At 39.5% G+C, this 21619-nt stretch overlaps 2 protein-coding genes across 2 annotated transcripts in view; both read right to left on the bottom strand.

Annotated features, from left to right (window-relative positions):
• Positions 1-3946: 3946 nt before the first annotated feature.
• The window catches only part of TMEM19 (transmembrane protein 19), a 38401-nt gene continuing 20728 nt past the window's right edge, over positions 3947-21619 (bottom strand). Inside the window, exon 7 of the mRNA XM_032347020.1 lies at positions 3947-4042. Coding sequence (XP_032202911.1) covers positions 4005-4042 — 38 coding nt within the window. The 3' untranslated portion in view covers positions 3947-4004. The remainder of the gene's footprint in view (positions 4043-21619) is intronic.
• LOC116593136 (60S ribosomal protein L32-like) lies at positions 6975-7473 on the bottom strand. Its single transcript, XM_032347025.1, has one exon. It carries the CDS (start codon positions 7420-7422, stop codon positions 7015-7017), a length of 408 nt encoding a protein of 135 aa, XP_032202916.1. The 5' UTR covers positions 7423-7473; the 3' UTR covers positions 6975-7014.

Genomic DNA, 21619 nt, shown 5'->3' on the forward strand with positions numbered 1-21619 from the left:
ATCTCTTGTTATAGTGTTTGCTTTAAAATCTAGTTCGTCTGATATAAATATCACTATTCCAGCTTTCTTTTGGCATTCATTAGCATGACAGATGATTCTCCATCCCCACACTTTGAATCTGCAGGTGTCTTTAGGTCTAAAATGAATCTCTTATAGGCAGCATATAGATGGGTCTTGTTTTTGTTTTTTTCATCCATTCTGATACCCTATCTTTTGACTGGAGTATTTATTTATTTAAAGATTTTATTAATTTATTTAACAGAGAGAAAGACAGCGAGAGAAGGAAAGCAAGCAGGAGTGGGAGAGGGAGATGCAGGCTTCCCGCTGAGCAGGGAGCCCTATGCAGGGCTTGATCCCAGGACTCTAGGATCCTGACCTGAGCTGAAAGCAGATGCTTAATGACTGAGCCACTCAGGTGCCCCTTAACTGGAGTATTTATTCCATTTATATTCAGAGTGATTATTAAAAAGTATGAATTTAGTGACACTGTGTTACCTGTTAAGTTGGCATTTCTGGTGATGCTCTCTGTTCCTTTCTAGTCTTTATTGCTTTTGGTCTTTCCCTCCCACTCAAAAATCCCCTTTAATATTTCTTGCAGGGCTGGTTTAGTGGTCATGAATTCCTTCAGTTTTGTCTGGGAAATTCTTTATCTCTCCTTCTATTCTGAATGACAGGCTTGTTGGATAAAGTATTCTTGGCTGCATATTTTTCCCATTCAGCACATTGAATATATCATGCCACTCACTTCTGGCCTTGTGAAGTTTCTATAGAAAAAGTTTCTATAGTTATGTCTATAACTGCTGCAAACATAATCTCTCTTCCCTTGTAGGTTAAGGATTCTTTTTCCCTTGCTGCTTTCAGGATTCTTTCCTTGTCCTTTTATTTATGTTCCTTGTATTTTGTTAATTTGACTATGATATGTCTTGGTGATGGCAGCTTTTGTTGGATTTAATGGGGGTTCTCTCTGCTTCTTGGATTTCAGTGTCTGTTTCCATCTCCAGATTAGGGAAGTTTTCAGCTATAATATATTCAAATAAACCTGCTTCTTTTTCTTTCTCTTCTTCTTCTGGGAATCCTATGATACAAATGTTCTTATACTTTAAGGAATCACCGAGTCCCTGAGTCCCTTTCTTTCCCTCTTATTTTTTAGCTTCATTATTTTCCATAATTTTATTTTCTGTATCATTGATTCATTTGTCTAATCCATCTGTTCTCATTGTCATTGCATCCATTTGATTTTGCATCTTGGTTATAGCATTTTTCATTTCGGCCTGACTAGTTTTAGGTTCTTTTATTTCTGCAGTAAGGGATTCTCTATTGTCTTCAATGCTTTTTTTTTCAAGTATCCTTATGATTATTGTTTTAAATTATGGTTTCAGACATCTTACTTGATTTAATCAATACATCTGTATTGATTAAATCCCTGGCTGTGAATTCTTCTTATTCTTTATGTTGGAGTGAATTCTTCCATCTTGTCACTATGTCTGAGTCAATGATTTTTGTGTGTACCTATGTGATTGTTAGGAAAGCCTGTCATATTCCTGCTCCTGAGAGTAATGGCTACATTAAGAGGGGGAAAAAAAGAAAGAAAGGAAGACAGAAAAAAAAGACAGATAGACAGACAGACAGACAGAAAGCTAGATCCTAGGTGTATTTTGGTCTGGTTGTTAAAAGAAGCTAGATCAAAACAAAGAAAGGAACCTAAATCCTCAGTGTGTATTGGTCTGCTCATTAAAAACTAGATCCAAATACAGTGCAGCCATCAAAAGAAATGAAATCTTGCTATTTGCAATGACATGGATGGAACTAGAGGGTATTAAGGGAAATAAGTCAATCAGAGAAAGACAATTGTCCTGTGATCTCCCTGATACGAGGAATTTGAGAGGCAGAGTCAGGGGCTTAGGGGGTAGGGAAGGAAAAAATGAAACAAGATGGGATTGGGAGGGAGACAAACCATAAGAGACTCTTAATCTTATAAAACAAACTGAGAGTTGCTGGGGGGAGGAGGTTGTGGAGAGGATGGTAGGGTTGTGGACATTGGGGAGGGTATGTGATATGGCGAGTGCTGTAAAGTGTGTAAGCCTGATGATTCACAAACCTGTACCCCTGGGACAAATAAGACCTTATATGTTAATAAAAATAATTATTTTTAAAAAACTAGATCTAGGGGCACCTCGGTGGCTCAGTGGGTTAAAGCCTCTGCCTTCGGCTCAGGTCATGATCCCGGGGTCCTGGGATCGAGCCCTGCGTCGGGCTCTTTGCTCAGCAGGGAGCCTGCTTCCTCCCCTCTCTCTCTGTCTGCCTCTCTGCCCACTTGTAATCTCTGTCTGTCAAATAAAATAAATAAAATCTTTAAAAAAATAAAAAAATAAAAAAAAATAAAAAACTAGATCTAAAATAAAGTAAGATAAAATAAAATAAAATAAAATAAAGCTATATTCTATTTCCCCCAGAGCTGAAGCTTTGTGGCACTCCATGATCAGTAGACTTGGGGTGTGCAAGGGGTTTGTGCTAGTCTTCTGGGGGAGGGCCTGCCCCTATGATTCTCAGGGGGACTTGCCCTAGTGGAGATGTACCTGCAGGGCACAGGGCTGCGGGGCTTGTTGTAAGCAGCTCTGGCCTCCACCGGGTGGCGCTGTTTTCTCCATGAAATCGATCAGTGCTGATGAGGGGAGAGAGGGAATGGTGTGGCCCCACTCTCTTGTCCCTGGAGTGAGGTGCTCGCTCCCTCCACTTTTCATGAAGCATTCACAGAAGAGCAATCACCTCTCCTGTGTCCCTGGCTTCTGCCAGATCCTTACCTTCACCCTACCTGCATCCAAGCTGTCCTGCTATTAGGCGCTATAGCACTCCTGTGTTTAATCTCAGGCACACAGCTGGGTTCAAAACTTCAGATTTTAGCCATAGGCTTGATACAGACCAGTGCTGGTCGTCTGGGGGAGGATCTTGCTACTCTGTGGCCAGTACTGGCTTTTTCCAGAAATCGGTTGTGTGACTGTGCAGCAGTTCAGAGTTTATGGTAAAGCAGAACTAAAAGCTAGCACCAAAGTTTGCTGCCCTCAGCCTGTCCCTTTGTTCCTGCGCTGGGGAGGGCAGGTCAGTAGCACTGGTGGGTCTTTTGTCCCCACACTGCCACTCCCAAATGCACACCAAGCAAGGGAACTGCTTCTCCCCATGCAACCCAGGGGATCATAAGACCATGCTGCCAGCTCCCAGGTCTCCACCTCCTTCCCTACTGGAGCACCGCTAAACCCACCAGGCATGCCCCTGGTGATGGTGTAAACCACCGAACTTCAGATTCTGTGCTCCACTGTTTATAAAAACTTGTATTCAATCCCTTTCCCAGTCAATGGTTTTGAGGAGTTTTTCTTGTGCAGTTCCTTGCATACTCTTTCTTTCTCTCTCTCTCTCTCTCACTCCTCTCTCTGTGATTAGGGCTCCCTCCCATTTGCCCCATCTGCAGCTCTTAGCTCCCCCAAATCAACTTTCTGAAGCTCCTACCTTCCATGATGTGGCAGTTTTTCCAGTCCGTAGTTGTGCAGTTTTGTTCTCTCACTTCTCAGATCAATTTCCTGGGTGTTCAAAATGATTTGATACTTATCTAGCTGTTTTCAAGGGATGAGGCAAGCCTAGGGTCTCCTTACTCCTCCACCTTCTTAACTCCTCCACTTTATATATATTCTTATTTATGCACTTATATAATGCATCATAATTAAATGTTCTAGAGCTTGTTTTCTTACTATCTCATAAGCGCCCTGACATTAGAGACTTGTTTCTTGTTTTTGTATGCCCAGTGCCTACTATAGTGCCTGGCACATTATAGGCATTTAAAAATATTTTGTCAAATCAATGAATACTTGAAAGCCATTTACTGATAATGACTATACTATTTGTTGTCACTTCTATACAAGCAAACAGAAAAACCTCTCAAATTCACAGATTTTATGAGCTACATTATTTATTAAAATTGAATAGAAAGAAGGTGAAGCTTGGCTGAAACTCAACTATTCTTCTCTTTCCCAATGAAATCCCTTAGGATGCTCTGTGGAAAAAAAAGAAATTAACGAGATTTGTCTCCTTTATGTCCCCATGATACTCCTCTAGTGTGGTTTTCATTAAAAACAAAACAAAACAAAAAACAAACAAACAAACAAAACTTTCAGTGAACTATGGACTTGGCAGCATTAATAACATTTTACTGCTTCCACCCTCATGTGTTTTCTCTGCATTTAGGAACAAAGACACTTTTATCAACCATTTTGGATGCTTTATCTGTTAAGTTCAGGGACTCCTACTAAGAATCAGTTTGATTAAGTTAAGGCTAGATCTTTCTGCTGCTCTGGGATTCCTCTTCCCTAACTATGAACGATTAGAAAAGGAGAGGGGGGGAATGAAACAAATAGACATAGGAAGCACAGAACTGTGATCTTTGAGCAAAGGAGAAACCAACTAGATAAGCAGTAAAATTGCCCCGGCTTTCTGTGGACCATTTTTGGTCACAATGCAGGAAGGTCTCTTTAAGATGAGAAGATAATGATTAAAGTGCAGGGGTGCCAAGACAGCTAACATTGGTGGGACAGGGAAGAGGAAGGAAAGTGCTAGAAAAAGAACTCTAGAAATTTGTGTAGGTGTCCTTCCTTTGAAGTTTTCGATCTGTGTGATCGATCTGTGTGTGAAGGGTGAAACTCCATGAGGCCAGGCAATGATCAACTGCTGAGGAAGGAACATTTACAGAGGAGCTGTAATGCAGAAAATTCCTGAAGCTCAAACAAGTCTTGAGATTATTCTAGTGCCCACCCGACTGAAAGCAGAGGTCTCATTGAATAAATGGGTCATTCAGTAGAGATCTCAGAGGTTCCACCTTAGTGGTAGAGCTGAACTAGTTCTAGAAGAAAGATTACCTATACACACATGCACCTAAAACACTTCAAATCAAACCTCGAAAAAATGAATTTGATCCAAAAGTAAGTTAACTACCTGCCAGAACACAGTTCAATACTGTACAGCATTTAAAAGGAATATTACCAATAAAGTTCAAAAGGCAGAAATCAGAGTTAAGGCTAGAACTTCTGAGACAGAGAACTGGAGAATAGGGCATTGCCCAGAGAAACTTACAGAGAACTGTAGAGGAGTTCCTCAAATATATGACTAAGAATTGATGTACATATAAGTGAGAGGAATCTTGGAAATAGCCACTGGAAAGAAGTAAGCAGACAATTCCTGGAGTTCCCACAGGATAGGGAATCTCTCTCTACCAGTCATGGTAGAGAGATTTCATTCTACACAGGGCATTGGGTACAGCCCTCAGAAGAGCCAGGACTTAGTAGGGATAAAAAGCACAGAGTAAAGTCTTTGCTGGACCTGATCTACCATAATAAATTTTGATAATAAGCCTGAAATGGATCAAGGTGATCCTCAAGTAGATTTAACAAAATCAGTACTCTCTCTCTCTTTTTTTAAAGATGTTATTTTCTTATTTGCCAGAGAGAGAGACAACACAAAGCAGGAGGAGCAGCAAACAAAGGGAGAAGGCAAATCAGGCTTCTCGCTGAGCTAGGAACCAGATGCGGAGCTCGATTCCAGGACCCTGGGATCATAACCTGAGCTGAAGGCAGATGCTTAACCAACTGAGCCACCCAGGCGCCCCCACAATCAATACTCTTCAAAAGGATAACACTTGTGTACTGTTAGTGGGAATGCAAAATGGTACAACCACTATGGAAAACAGTATGCAGTTTTTTCAAAAAAATAATAAAAAATCATATGATCCAGCAATCCCACTCATAGGTACATATCCAAACTAATTCAAGGCCAGATCTCAGAGATATTTGTACATCTGTGTTCATTGAATATTATTATTCACAAATAGCCAAGAAGTGGAAGTAATTGGAGTATCCATTGACAAATTAATAATTGAAAATGTAGTACACACACACACACACACACACACACACACACACACACACTGGAATATTATGCAGCTTTAAAGAAAGGATATCCCGTCACATGCTACATGCAGCATGGATGAACCCTGAAGACATTATGCTAAATAAACTAGTCACAAAAGAACAAATACCATATGATTCCACTCATATAAAGCTTCTAAAGTAGGGGTGCCTGGGTGGCTCAGTGGGTTAAGCCGCTGCCTTCGGCTCGGGTCATGATCTCAGGGTCCTGGGATCGAGTCCTGCATTGGGCTCTCTGCTCAGCAGGGAGCCTGCTCCTCCTCTCTTTCTCTGCTTGCCTCTCTGCCTGCTTGTGATCTCTGTCTGTCAAATAAATAAATAAAATCTTTAAAAAAAAAAAAGCTTCTAAAGTAGTCAAAATCATAGAGACAAAGTAGGAAGGTGGTTGTTAAGGGTTACAGGAAGGGGGTGAAGGGAGGGGAAAAGAGTGTAGTTTCAGTTTTGCAAGGTGAAAGGTTCTAGAGATCTATTACAATATGAATATACTTAACACTACTGAACTGTATACTTAAAAATAGCTAAGATGGTAAATTTAATGTTATATGCCTTTTAACCCACAAAATATATCTTTCCAGTTAATCTGTCACCTCTGTAGTATCATATATTCACATATGTATATGTATAAAGATTTTTTCCCTATTCTAATCCATCAAATATGTCTTTTTATAGTATCATATTGATTTGATAGAATATTTGTATTAAATGCTCAAAATGTAATAAGACAAATCTCAATGCACTGTACTTACTTCTCTCTCACAATTTTCTTGACTGTTCTGTAGAATTTAACCTTCCACATAAATGTTAGTTATATTTTATCCAATTCTGTAATACACATAATTTGGGTAACAACTAATTAATATATTACTGGAGCTCCTGGCTGCCTCAGTCCATACAACATGTGACTCTTGATCTTGGGATCATGAGTTCAAGCCCCACATTGGGCATAGAGCTTACTTTAAAAAAAATTAGTAATTACTTTTGGGAGAAATATTTTTTTTTGTAGTTTTATGGTTTTATTAACACAAATATGACATGCACAACAAGCTGTCTATTCATTTTCTTCGCTGCGTAACCTGGCGTTGGGATTGGTGACTCTGATTGCCCGCTGGGCTGCTCTTTCCACAATAGCTTTGCGGTTCTCAGAGGAGACGTTGTAAGCTATCTCTGCACGGTGGGATTTGTTGCACATCAGCAGCACTTCAAGCTCCTTGACATTGTGGACTAGGAACTTCCTGAAGCCACTGGGCAACATGTGCTTTGTCTTCTTGTTGCTCCTGTAATCAGTCTTGGGCATCAAGATCTGGCCCTTGAATCTTCTGCACACCCTATTGTCAGTGCCTCTCGGCTTCCGCCATCTGCGCTTAATTTTGACATATCGGTCTGACTGGTGCCGGGTGAACTCCTTCGTCTTCTTTTTAACAATCTTGGGCTTTACCAAAGGTCTGAGGGCAGCCATGATGCCCAGTAACAGATGGCTGCCAGCTCTGCAGGCAGCGCCGAGGGAGAGAGGGGACCAAGAAACATTATTTTTAAGCTAACTTTGCATCTAAGAATCTAGTGTGTCTTCCCATTTCTTCAGGTCTAATGTTTTTATAGTATTCCTATCAATAAAATTTTAGAGATTTTTCTTCATATATTTAATCTACTTATTCCTAAACATTTTATAGTTTTTCTACTATTATGAATAAAATGTGGAATATTTTTCTCATTTTTTATTCCTAGGTGCTTGCTGTCAGAATATTGAAATCGAGAAACCTAATGAATTTAGTATATTGCTTTGATACATCGACACATTACTAGTCTCTTATTAATTTTGTTAATATTTTATTGAATAACTTAGGTATATAATGTCATCAACAGAAAGAGAATATTGTTTTAAAATTTTTATCTTAAATGAATAATAGGTGATTCTACGCCTAATTTCTGATTTTAATTTAAATTGTTTACCTGGCTTGCCATTTAGAATACTAGCTGTGCTGTTTTTAGAGGGTTTGTTTGTTTGTTTGTTTTTAATTTAATTTAATTTATTTATTATTATTATTTTTAAAAGATTTTGTTTGTTTATTTGACAGACAGAGATCACAGTAGACAGAGAGGCAGGCAGAGAGAGGGAAGCAGCTCCCTGCTGAACAGAAAGCCCTATGCGGGACTCGATCCCAGGACCCTGAGATCATGACCTGAGCTGAAGGCAGCGGCTTAACCCACTGAGCCACCCAGGCGCCCTAAGATTTTATTTTTAAGTAATCTTGTAAGAGTGGGTTAGCATAAGTACAGCCATCTTAGCTTGGGCAGCCATCTCAGGCCCAAGGGCTAAACTTTCCCCTACTTTACTTTAGTTCCAGGGACCCCTCCCTGCTTTAGTTCCAAGAAAGTACCCCACACTGCAACACGCGGGCAGCAGCTAATCAGCTTAAACCTCCAGGGCGGCTAGGCGGATGCGCCACGGACAGATGTTGAAGAGTTTATCTTACTAAACCACAGGGGGGTGCAAGCCCAAAGTATGTATGGTCTCTGAAGTGATGGAAAGTTACTGTGAGTTGGATGTTTTAAAAAATGATATATAAACCCTTGGCTTTGAGTGCTCGGGGTCCTAGTTGAAACCCGCTGCGCTGGGCAGATACTTGGACCCCAGCTAGCTGGAAATAAACCTCGCTGGGTGACTTGCATTATCAAGAGTGTTCTCTGTCTAATTGAGGGGTGGTTGACTCTGTACCCTAACAATCTTCACCTCCAGTGTGGGGGCTTGAACAACCCTGAGATCAAGTGTCATATGCTCTACCAGCCGAGCCAGCAGGTGTCCTTTTCTTAAATAAATGGTCTTTGTTATATTTAGGTAGTTTCCTTCTATTTTCTATTATACTTTGAGTTTTTATTAAGATGGCTGTTAATTTCATCAAATAACTTTTTGGCATTTACTGATGTCAATGTATGCTCTTAACTCTTTATTGTTACAGTAATAGATTATGTTGATAGATTTCCTGTTATTCAAACACCATTGCATTCCTGAAACAACAAATCCTGCTTGAAACTAATTTTTAATTTTTCAATATATGTACACATATATATGCATTCTATTTGCTGAATTTTGGATGAGAATTGTGTAACTATATCAGTAAGATAGGACTATAATTTTTGCCTTCATAAAAAATATATTTTTGGGGGCATCTGGGTGGTTCAGTTGGTAAAGTGTCTGCCTTTGGCTCAAGTCATGATCCCAGCATCCTGAGATTGAGCCCCACATGGGGCTCCCTGTTCAGTAGGGAGTCTGCTTGTCCTCTCCCTTTGCCCCTCCCCCTGCTTGTTCTCTGTCTCAAATAAATAAATAAAATGTTTTTTTAAAAAAGATTTTAAAATACATATTTTTAAAAATTTATTCTGATTTCTTTTTTTTTTTTTAATATTTTAATTATTTATTTGACACAGAGAGATCACAAGTAGGCAGAGAGGCAGGCAGGCAGAGAGAGAGAGAGAGAGGAGGAAGCAGGCTCACTGCCGAGCAGAGAGCCCGATGTGGTACTCGATCCCAGGACCCTGAGATCATGACCTGAGCCGAAGGCAGCGGCTTAACCCACTGAGCCACCCAGGCGCCCAATTCTGATTTCTTAAAATAAATGAAAAAGCTTTCTAATTTAAACAATAACTTTCTTGGGCGCCTGGGTGGCTCAGTGGGTTAAACCGCTGCCTTCGGCTCAGGTCATGATCCCAGAGTCCTGGGATCGAGTCCCGCATCGGGCTCTCTGCTCAGCGGGGAGCCTGCTTCCCCCCTCTCTCTCTCTGCCTGCCTCTCTGCCTGCTTGTGATTTCTCTCTCTGTCAAATAAATAAATAAAATCTTTAAAAAAAAAAAAATTTACATTTAACGGGACACCTGGGTGGCTCAGTTGGTTAAGCAGCTGCCTTCGGCTCAGGTCATGATCCCAGCATCCTGGGATCGAGTCCCGCATCGGGCTCCTTGCTCAGCGGGGAGCCTGCTTCTCCCTCTGCCTCTGCCTGCCATTCCGTCTGCCTGTGCTCGCTCTCTCCCTCTCTCTCTGACAAATAAATAAAATCTTTTAAAAAAAATAAATATAAAAAAAAAAATAAAATAAACAATAACTTTCTTAAAAAAGAACAGAATTATCTGTTCTTTAAAAGTTGTAACTCCCATCTGGTACTGGAACCTTTTTCAAGTAGTAAATTAAAAAAAAAAAAATCATCTTTACTATATCTCTTATAAAGATGGCAATTTTATACAGAGTGCACATATTTGATTATATTTTGCTAGAAAATTATCCATTTCATCAAAGGCTTTCAAATTTGTTATTATAAAATTGCTTAGTTGTATTCTCATAATTTTTGTGAATATCTGCTGAATATGTTGTATGTCTTTCTCATGCCCACTTGTATCTATTTTGGCTTTCTTTTCACTTATCAGACCCATGAGTTTATCTATTTGTTATCCCTTCTTTAATATTTTTCTGGATGAGTCATGTGAATGATCTATTCTCTGAATTACTGCACATTTTCAAAGACTGTTCTTTCACTTGACAGGCTAATGTAAAGAATCTTGCCTTTTCTCATTCTAAAGATGCTATTCTATTGTCTTCAAGCTTCTAGAATTACCAGTAAGTCCAATGCGAATCTGGCTCTTTTTTTCTTTCTTAACGATTTGTTCTTTCTAAATGGTGGGGAATAGTATTTGCTCTTTAGTCTTAGAGTTCAGGAATTTTTATCAGATTGTGTATGTGTGTTTTCTCATCAATTCAATCTACTCTGGATTCTGAGAGCCTTTTTAATATGCAAAATTAGGTCTTTTAGCTCTCATGAATACTTCTTGTCTGTCCAGAGTGCCCATTGTTTATATGTTAGGTCTCTTGCCTTTCTGTTCTGGTTGCTTGTTTTCTCTCTTGATTTCCTTGTCTGCTTTTATTTTGCTCTTTAAAAGGCTCTTAAACTTTACCTTCTAGGCCACTGTAGTGACCAATCTTTTTTCAATTTATCTACTATCTATATTTAGTTGGAGATTTCTATTTTTTGTATTTCTAGTAATTGTACTGCACTTGAATTTCATTAAGTAGTTTTAAAAAACCACGTTGAGTTGTTTTCTTTGGGGTAAGAGATTATTTTCTTTTTCTTTTTTTTTTTTAAATTATTTTATTTGACACAGAGAGATCACAAGTAGGCAGAAAGGAAGGCAGAGAGAGAGAGAAGGGCGGGGGAAGCAGGCTTCCTGCTGAGCAGAGAGCAGGACGCGGGACTCTGAGATCATGACCTGAGTTGAAGACAGACGCTTAACCCACTGAGTCACCCAGGTGCCCGAGATTATTTTCTATTTATGACTTTTTTCCTGGTCTTACCTATATAGGGTTCTTTTCTTTTCCCTTCCCCTTCCTCTTTCCCTTACTCTTCCCCTCCCTCCACTTTCCCCTCCCCCTCTTCTCCTCTCCTCTCCTCTCCTTTCTTTCATAAGCTCTATGCCCAATGTGGGGCTGGAACTCACAGCCCTGACATCAAGCTTTTGTTTTTCTTCTTTTTTTCTTATTAGGGATCATGTCTGGATTTTTGAAGAATTTGAAGTCTAACAAGCAGTTATTCAAGTTTACTAGCAATGCAGGAAGCAGAAAGGTTATCACCTGTCTTCTGATTCCAAAAATAGAGATCTTAAAGTAGATAAGAATGAAGACTTTGGAGTCAGATTGCCTCATTCCAAATACCAGCTCTGGTGTTTACTAGTGATGTGGCCTTGGGCAAATTATTCAAACTCTATGTCTTGATTTCCTTATTAATACAGTGGGAGAAATAATCAGAGCATTCTTGTGTGGTTATTGTGAGAATTATAAGAGTCTACTTTTGTGAAATACTTAGAACAGTTCCTGGCAAGCATATGGGCTATTTAAAAAAATTCCTTCTGAAAACTGATGCATATGTGGTAGAACAAAAACTTCGAGCTTTCTAGCTTTCCCTCACTATTGTTCCCAATTTTGGCTGGACATTTCAATCACTGAGAAGCCTTTAGAAATTCTCTTGCTATACCCCAGACTAATTAGGTGAAATTTCTCAAAAGGGGGAACAAAGCAGTGGAAGTTTTTAAAACTTCCCAAGGGATTCCACTCTGTAGCCAAGACTGAGAACCATTGCCTTAAACCCTATACCAAAGAAAATTCACTGTTTGCCTATTGATCTACTTGTGAATTAGTCATGGTAGATATGAGTTTTTTTCAGACAGGTTCTTTTGCTCTTCAGAATGCAGATTTTAAAGAGAGGTCTATAGAGTGAGGCTAAATCTGATATTCAAGAAACTTCGGAAAAATGCTGCAGTCATTTTCCACCGACTAAGAAAGAGCCCCAAATCTGACAAGGCAAGGCTCTTTGGGGATCCAGTCCCTGTCTGCTTGCTCCTCCAGTCTCCTCACAGCATTTCCCCCCTGCTCACCGGGCTCCAGCCTAGCCAGCTACTTTTGTGTCAAACTCTTTCTGTCTCGGGGCTTTTCTGTTCCAGGAATGCTCTCTACTCCCTACCCTTTCTTTACCTGGCCATTACTTGATGTCACTCGCTCAGAAAAAATATTCCTTGAGCTTCCAATAAAATCAGTCCCTCTAGGGCTCCCTATTCACCAACACTGTAGTTTTCTTCAAAGAACCTACTACAATGTGTAATTATTTGCTTGTGTGATTATTGGCATAATGCCTAACTCCTAGCTAGACTATAAGCTTTATGTTTATTTTATTCTACTTATCTTAATGCCTTATGGCTAACACTGTGCAATATACCCAAGAGCTCATGAATAAATATTTAATAAGTTAATAAATGGAAAGTGTTTGTTCTTAATTTTGATCAGTGATTAAAAGATTGAAATTTATGGGCACTTGGGTGGCTCCGTTGGAAGATTGTGTGACTCTTGATCTTGAGGTCATAATTTTGGGCCCGACATTGGGTTAGAGATTACTAAGAGAGAGAAAGAGAGGGAGAAAGATTGAAATTTAGTCCTGGGAGGGGTTTTCAATTGTCTATTTCAAATAGTTTGTGGTTTGAAGAAACTGATACTCAAGTATGTAAATTACTTGCCCAAAATCATTCAGCTAACTGGTGATGGATTGGGACTCTGTCTCATTTCTTCCATTTCTAAATCCAGTGAACTTTCCAGTACTAAGTGATTTGCTACTGTAGATATAAAACAAGAGGATCAAGAAAAAAAGTAAATTTTAAAAAAGATTTTATTTTATTTATTTGATGCAGAGAGAGAGAGAGAGATCACAAGCAGGCAGAGAACAGGCAGAGAGAGAGGGGAAACAGACTCCCTGCTGAGCAGAGAGCCCACTATGGGGCTCAATCCCAGGACACTGAAATCATGACCTGAGCCGAAGGCAGAGGCTTAACCCACTGAGCCACCCAGGTGCCCTGAAAGTTATTTTTATATATGGAATGAATGAAGATTTAATGTACTCATCATTCAGAAAAACAATCTTTACTGAATAATACAAAGTGAGTGTTAGAAGATACTGAAAACTAACTGAGTTTCAGTTTTCAAGTGGAAGCAGAAGTGAATAAAGGCTTTGTTAATCATTGTGAAAGGTTGCTAATCCTTAGTCCAGATTAGATTACTATTTGGAATGTGCCCAGATCCTCAGAAAAGTATGCCATCTACAAATAGTAAAGCAACCATTCATTAAATTCCTATACCATGCTAAGTGATTTGCATGCATACAACCCAAATCTCTGCAACTTTGCCAAGTAGGTATTATTATTCACAGATGAGAAAACGAGACTCGTTATCACACAGTTCATAAATGGTTAACATTGAAACCACACCGGTGACTTCTGATTCTCATCAGACACATAAAGAGCTTGGAACTCCTCACTTCCAACCTCACAACAAGAAAGAAGCTGAACAAATTGAAATCAACAATTCTTAGATGTAGCTGAGAAATGAAGTCCCAGGGCAAACTGCTTTCCTGAAAACTGAGAGACAAACAGAATCACAGTTTATAAGAGCAGAAGGCCAGAAGCAAAAGCCAGCAGCTGGAGCCACTAATTAGCAGGAAATCTTTAAACTGTAACTAACAAATTGCTGGAAAACTCACTGCAGACTAGGCTGAGAGTTAAAAGTTCCTAAGGGGCCCAGGATTAGGGGAGGCCCTACACTTTCCTGAATTTTACCTCTAAGAGCTATACCTAGTTTTTACTGTAAGGACCAAAGAACCTATAAGGACCCTCCAGGGGGAGGGGGAAAGTAATCATTTTTATTTTTTTAAGATTTTAAAATTTATTTGACAGAGAAAGAGAGAGAGAGCACAAGCAGGCAGAGGGAGAGGGAGAAGCAGGTGCTCTGCTGAGCAGGGAGCCCGACCCATGGCTCGATCCCAGGACCTTGGGTTCGTGACCTGAGCTGAAGGTAGCCACTCAACCAACTGAGGCACACAGGTGCCCCGAAGTGTTTATTTTTAAAGTGTTAAAGAGCTCTCAGTTATCCTTAACAAAGTTCTCCCTCAAGGAAAACTGCTTTACCAGAGCCTAACTGACTGGCATTTAACCAAAGCCTAAACCTACCTGGGGGAAGGGAAATACCCAACTCCAGCCTCCTCTAGCCTTTGACATGGAGGAAAAGGGAATACCTAACTCAGGCTCACTAAAAGACTGAGACTTAATTTCAGGATTATAGAACACTTCTCCTCCCACACTCGGCCACCCCATCAATAGGGCTCCTGCATAATAACAGGAGATTAAAGCTAAAAGAACTACAAACTTCAGACTCTATTCTTACATTCCTCTTCTAGTAACACCCAAAGACAATTGGGGAGACAAAAACAAGGACACTAGAGGAAATTTTAGCCTTTGACACCACAGCAAAGCAAACATTAAACATAGTGCAACTCCTTGCAGGTAATCATAAAACCTCATACTAAGGCCTACACCTGGTATTGCATGTCCAGCTTCCAACAAAAAATTACAAGGCATGCTAACAGGCAAAAACCAGTCTTAAGAGACAAAGCAAGCATCAGAACCAGATTCAGATATGGTAAAGATTTTGGAATTATGAGACAAGGAAGTTAAAATAATTGATATACTAAGGGCTCTAAAGAAAAAAGTGGACAATATGGAAAAACAGATGAGTAATATAAGCAGACAGATGGCTATCCTAAGAAAGAATCAGAAGGCAATGCTAGATAGAAACAGAAATGAAGAATGCTTTTGATGTTCTCATCAGTTGCTGAAGGAAGAATTAGTAAGCTTGAAGGTATGTGAGGCAAAGACTGATAGAACTGCAAGGAGAAACAGCTATATCCACTCTTAGAGACTTCAATACCTATGAGTAACTGACAGATCCGACAAGCAAAAAATCAGTAAGGATAGAGCAGAACTGAAGAGCACCATCAATCAATGGAATATGATTAACATTTATAGAATTCTTCATCCAACAAAAGTTAAATACACATTCTTCTCAAGATCACTTGAAACATTCACCAAGATAGACCACATTCTGGGCCATAAAACACACCTTAGCAAATTTAAAAGAATAAACTTCGTACAAAGTTTGCCCTTAGACCACAGGGAATTAAACTAGAAGTCGATGATAAAAATAGTTGGAAAATCCCAGCGTATTTGGAGGTTAAACGATACACTTCTAAATTGTGCATGGGTCAAAAAATAAGTCTCAACAGGAATTAGAAAATATTTTAAGGGGCACCTGGCTGGCTCAGTTGGTAGAACATACAACTCTGGATCTCAGGGTCATGATTTCAAGCCCCACATTGGGAATAGAACTTATTTCATAATAAAAAAATTTTATAAGGTGTTTTATAATAAGTAAAAATTAAAATACAACCTATCCAACATTGTGCCTTACAGTGAAAGTAGTGGTTAGATGGAAATTTATAGCATTGAAATGCATTTTATCCTATTTATTTATTTATTTATTTATTTTTAAAGATTTTATTTATTTATTTGACAGACAGAGATCACAAGTAGGCAGAGAGGCAGGCAGAGAGAGAGAGAGAAGAGGAAGCAGGCTCCCTGCCGAGCAGAGAGCCCAATGCGGGACTCGATCCCAGGACCCTGAGATCATGACCTGAGCCGAAGGCAGAGGCCTAACCCACTGAGCCACCCAAGTGCCCTATCTTATTTATTTTTAAAGATTTTATTTATTTTGACAGAGAGAGAGAGAGAGGAAGAGCAGGGGGAGTGAGAGAGGGAGAAGCAGGCTCCCTACTAAACAGGGAGCCCGATGCAGGTTTCCATTCATGTGGGTGCCCTTTTCCTGACCTAATCACCTCCCTAAATCCCCATCTCCTAATGTCATCACATTGGGGATTAGGATTTTAAAATGTGAATTTTAACAACATATCAACCAGTATCAGCAAAAATTCAATTTAACAAGTCTCAATTCAGCACTTAGAATAGCCAAACCTGGATTAAAAAAGCAAAAGCAGGGGCGCCTGGGTGACTTAGTGAAGTATCTGCCTACAGCTCAGGTCGTGATCTCAGGGTCCTGGGATCAAGCCTCTTATCGGGCTCCCTGCTCAGTAGGGAGTCGTCTTCTCCCTCTCCCTCTGCCCCTTCTCCTGTTCATGCTCTCTGCATCTCAAATAAGTAAATTTTTTTAAAAGCAAAAAATCAATCAATCAATTAATTAATTAATTCAGATTTGACCTAGTCTCCCCACCCACCCTCAGCTTGAACCTGCTTTAGGCTGGAAGCCTGCAGTGGGAAAGAGGAACACGGTTCTCTGTTCTCTCAGTTCATCAACCTACTCTCCCTCTAGTTTCTAAGAACAAGAGAAATGTCAAGGGCTTTTTGGAGTTCTTATATAAGGTTATGGGAAGTTGATTCAAGTGGCAACAGAAGGCAAAAATAAAAATACTTAAAAAAAAAAAATCACAGTAGGGGTGCCCTGGATGGCTCAGTGGGCTAAGCATCTGTCTTTGGCTTAGGTCATGAGACCAGGGTCCTAGGATGGAGCCCTGTATCAGGAGAGCCTGCTTCTCCCTCTCCCTCTGTCTGCTGCTCCCTATCTCCCTCTGCTTGTGTGGTCTCCTCTTTCTCTGTCAAATAAATAAATAAAATCTTTATTTAAAAAAAAAAAATCACATTAGACACATGTTTGTTTGTGGTAGTCACACACATTTCTCTACCCCATATTTATCAGAAGTGCCCAGTTCTTGTCCCATACATCTTTGATTCACCAACTTTAAAACACAGTACCTAAAGCACAGAAGCACTACACAACTGTTTTTGGGTGACTGGAGGCTGAAACTCAGGTTTCCTTACCTCAAGATTAAACTCTCTCTCTCTCCTTTTAAGATTTTATTTATTTATTTGACACAGAGAGAGAAAGAGAGCGATAGCACAAGCAGAGGGAATAGCAGAGGGAGAGAGAGAAGGAGGCTCCCCACTAAGCAAGGAGCCTGAGGTGGGGCTCAATGCCAGGGCCCTGTGATCATGACCTGAGCTGAAGGTAGATGCTTAACCAACTGAGCCACCCGGGTGCCCCTTAAGCCCTCTATCACACGAATTCACTGCTCCGGTGTGAGACGGGACATCATATAGTGAGAATCAAAACAGAATGTTATGCCTGGGACCAGACCCACTTAACAATCATGGTTTCTTCTACACCAGGACACACAAAAGGATTTAGATATTTTCTTTCCTTTCTAAAATATTAAATATACTAAAATAATAATCCTGTCTTTGAGAAGGATTATGAATCTTTTTCCCTTCTACACCTTTTTCTTTTTTTAAATTTTATGTAATGAATATATTACCTTAAAATGGAGAAAAAAACGGTTATTTCAAAATATATTTCGATATATGCCAGGGTACAAGTTGTGTAACTGACAGAGAAGCTGCTTGTTAATCACTGAGGAAACACACTTGAGAATGGTTAGTGTTTGGACACAATTTAGTGCCCTACTTTATGGAAAAAACTGAATTAATCTTGTTGAATAATATATTAGTCCATTATAAAGATCAACTTTAGGATCAAATGTTATTGGAATTATAACTGAGTTGTTATATGCAGCATTACACAGATTATCACAATAGAAATATGGGGACCTGTATCTACCACATCCAGTTCTAATGAGTTTATTCTCTGGTAATCCTATATGGTAACACCATTTATTTATTTATTTTTTATTTTTATTTTTTTAACACCATTTATTTTTATTTTAAGATGTATTTATTTGGGAGAGAGAGAGAGGGCATGCAAGCAGAGGGAGGGGCAGAAGGAGAGGAAGACAAGCAGACTGCTCACTGACACAGGGCTCAATCCCAGGACCCTGAGATCATGACCTGAGCCGAAATCAAGAGTCGGATGCTTAACCCGCTGAGCCACCCAGGTGCTGCTAATCCTTTATGATATTTCTATTTAAGACATTGTAGCCTGATGAGATTAAGAGAAAATAATAGAATCCCTATCTTAAGTCTAGCCCCACAAATGGACTTAAAAACTATATTTCGTCCTAAGGAAATGTTTAGTGCCCTTTCTACATGTGCATTTCTAAGAACATGTACACAGTTCTTAGCAATAGGGAGACCAGTAGTTTGAAGAAAAAGGTTAAGTATTAATATGCTGAATTAGGAAATGTTCATTGTGTGGTAACTGCTGTAGTTACAGCGTAGAATGTGTATGGGGATACCTAATTGACCCTGAGAAGATTTTTTTTTTTAAAGATTTTATTTATTTGACAGACACAGCAAGAGAGAAAACACAAGCAGGGGGAGTGGGAGAGGGAGAAGCAGGCTTCCCGCTGAGCAAGGAGCTCCACTCGGGGCTTGATCCCAGGATTCTGGGATCATGACCTGAGCCGAAGGCAGACACCTGGTGACTAAGCCACCCAGGCGTCCCTCCCTGAGAAGATTCTTGGAGGAAGCTCCGTTAAGCCATTAAGCCGTTAAGCTGTGTTTGAAGTGTCATTAAGGGAAGGGAGAGGGTTGGAATTCCAGGAAGGACAGGGTATGCAAAGGTCGGGAGGCATTGGTGTTAGAAAACAATACACTCACTCATGTAAAATGGTATTTTTTAGTTTCAAGTCTGGGCAATGAGCTGAGAATATTCCTGAAGGTTCTTTGTTCTAGAATTCTATGACAATGTGTTGAGAATTTTGCCAAGGTGTTTGTCATGTATAATTTCAAATGCAAACAGTTAAGATCAGAATTTGAAAAAAATGGAAAAAAAAAACCCACACTCAAAATACACCATTCAGGTAGAGATTTGTGATACTTGTATTAATTTTTGCAACAATCCAAAAGTGCAAAGTATTAAAGTATTGCTTTGAGTATCCACTGTTAATTTTCATTACGTTGTATTCAACTCCCATTTTATTCTTTTTTTTTTTGTAAGAAGATTTTATTTGAGAGAGAGCATGCAAAGGCAGAAGGAGAAGCAGGCAGAGGGAGAAGGAGAAGCAGGCTCCCCGGTAAGCAGAGAGCCAGATGTGGGGCTTAATCCCAGGACCCTGGGATCATGACCTGGACTGAAAGCAGACGCTTAACTGACTGAGCCAGCCAGGAGTCCCTAAAGTTAAAGCTTTACCACTTGGATTACACTGGTGCTTCAGGCTTCAAGATAGGGAATCTCAAACAGACAAAGTTGTGTTTTTTTCTTTCTGTTTTTTTTTTTTTTTTTTTTTAAGAATTTATTCATTTACTTAAGAGAGAGTACACAAGCAGGGGGAGGGACATACGGAGACGGAGAAGCAGGCTCACCACCAAACAGCAAGCCTGAATGAGAACTCAATCCGAGAACCCTGGGATCATAATCTGAGCTGAAGGCAGACACTTAACCGACTAAGCTACCCAGGCACCCCCATTTTATTCTTTTAATCGATTGCTAATAAGATAGTTTATAAAGAAAATACCATTTAAAACGATGATGGGGAGGGGAAGATGGGGAAGAGGAGTAATTTCTGGAGATTATTTTGTTTGAATATTTTGATTGGTAGAAGAAACACATTTGACTGTAGAAATTTTAGAACACATTACTATTTTGATATATACCCTTCTAACCTTTTTTCCTTGGAAGGTAGGCATCAACTTAAAAGCAGCAGAATGATAGTATTAATTATAACAAAATTTCATTGATTAAGAAGAATGTATTAAAACACACCCAAAACAGGGATGCCTAGGTGGCTCAGTCAGTTCAGCATCTGCCTTTGGCTCAGGTCATGATCCCAGGGTCCTGGGATTAAGCCCCACATCTGGCTCCTTGCTCAGTGGGGAGCCTCCTTCTCCCTCTCCCTCTGCTTGCCCCTCCCCCTGCTTGTGTGCTCTGTCAAATAAATAAAATCTTAATAATTAAAAAGATTTAAAAATAAACCCAAACAATTATTGTGTAGAAAATATCTCAAATTTCTAACAGTAGTTATTCTGGGGAAGATAGAAAGTTTGGTTTATTGAGGGGGTTGTGGAGGCAAAAGGATATTTTAGCTTTATCTCTAATATTCTAATATTTTAAAAATAGATTCAGTGTAGGGTACCTGCATGGCTCACTTGGTTAAGTGCCTGATTTTGGCTCAGGTCATGATCTCGGAGTCCTGGGATGGAGCCATGTCTGGCTCCCCACTGAGAAGGGAGTCTGCTTCTCCCGCTCCCATTCCCTCCGCCCTCCCCCACTTGCGCACTGACGCACTCTCTCTCTCCATCTCTCTCTCAAATAAAAATTTAAAAAATCTTTAAAAAATTAAAAGAATAGATTCAGTGTGTTACATAAGTAATTAAATATCAATTAAAAAAGAAAAGAAAAAGAAAAGAAGTAAAGCCAAATAAATTGGCTCAGTCAATGGAGCATGCGACTCTTGATCTTGGGGTCGTGAGTGCAAGCCCAACAATGGGAGTAGAGATGCCTTAAAAAAATAAAAAATGCAAAAAGAAAAACCAAAAAGAAAAAAAAATCCAAACATAAAAGGGTTACCACATGTATAAAATTTTGAAGGGGGTGATGAAGAACAGTTAACATGTCTAGTCTTGGCAGAGAAAACAATTTTAGGAGCCTTGCCCTTACTATCATTTCCTGACTCATTAGTTCCGGAACCATTAATAGTGTATCACATGATTGAGAAATGTTGGATTCATCACAGTACTCAGAAATTCAAGTAGCCAAACTGGTTTTTTTATTTTTTATTTTCCTCCAGAAAAATGTTCCTGATTATCAACTGTCAGTGACTCTTAAAGAAAACAGTTTACAGTCAAACAACTTAATTTAACAAACATATATTGGACATCTACATATTTTTAAAATATTCAGGACCATTTGGAAGTACAGCAACAGATACTCCATAAGGAGATTAAATAATTTAGTTGCATAATTTTGTTTTCATCTTTAAAGCATATATAATTCACCTGAAACTTGATGGCTACAACACTTTTTTTCTCATTGTGATGACATCAGAACAGCAGACGAAACACCAGGGACATCAGATGACTGGGCTCCAGTATATCCGCTGTGCACAACAGGGAGCATCTGTTAATGCTACAGGAATGAGGCAAAGTTTATGATTTTTGCATGATTTTTCTCTATACTAGGTCTTTATCTAATTGGGATGGGGTTGGCATTTCTGAAGCCAGCACCCTACATAGGTAGGAGTTAGAAACAATAAAGATATATTCAGCTTGGCTGAGGCATACATAACCCAAGTAATGAGAAAAGCTAAGAATGGAATGACCGATTTTATCAATTC

This window comes from Mustela erminea, chromosome 6 (genome assembly GCF_009829155.1).
Source record: "Mustela erminea isolate mMusErm1 chromosome 6, mMusErm1.Pri, whole genome shotgun sequence".
Classification (NCBI taxonomy): Eukaryota; Metazoa; Chordata; class Mammalia; order Carnivora; family Mustelidae; genus Mustela; species Mustela erminea.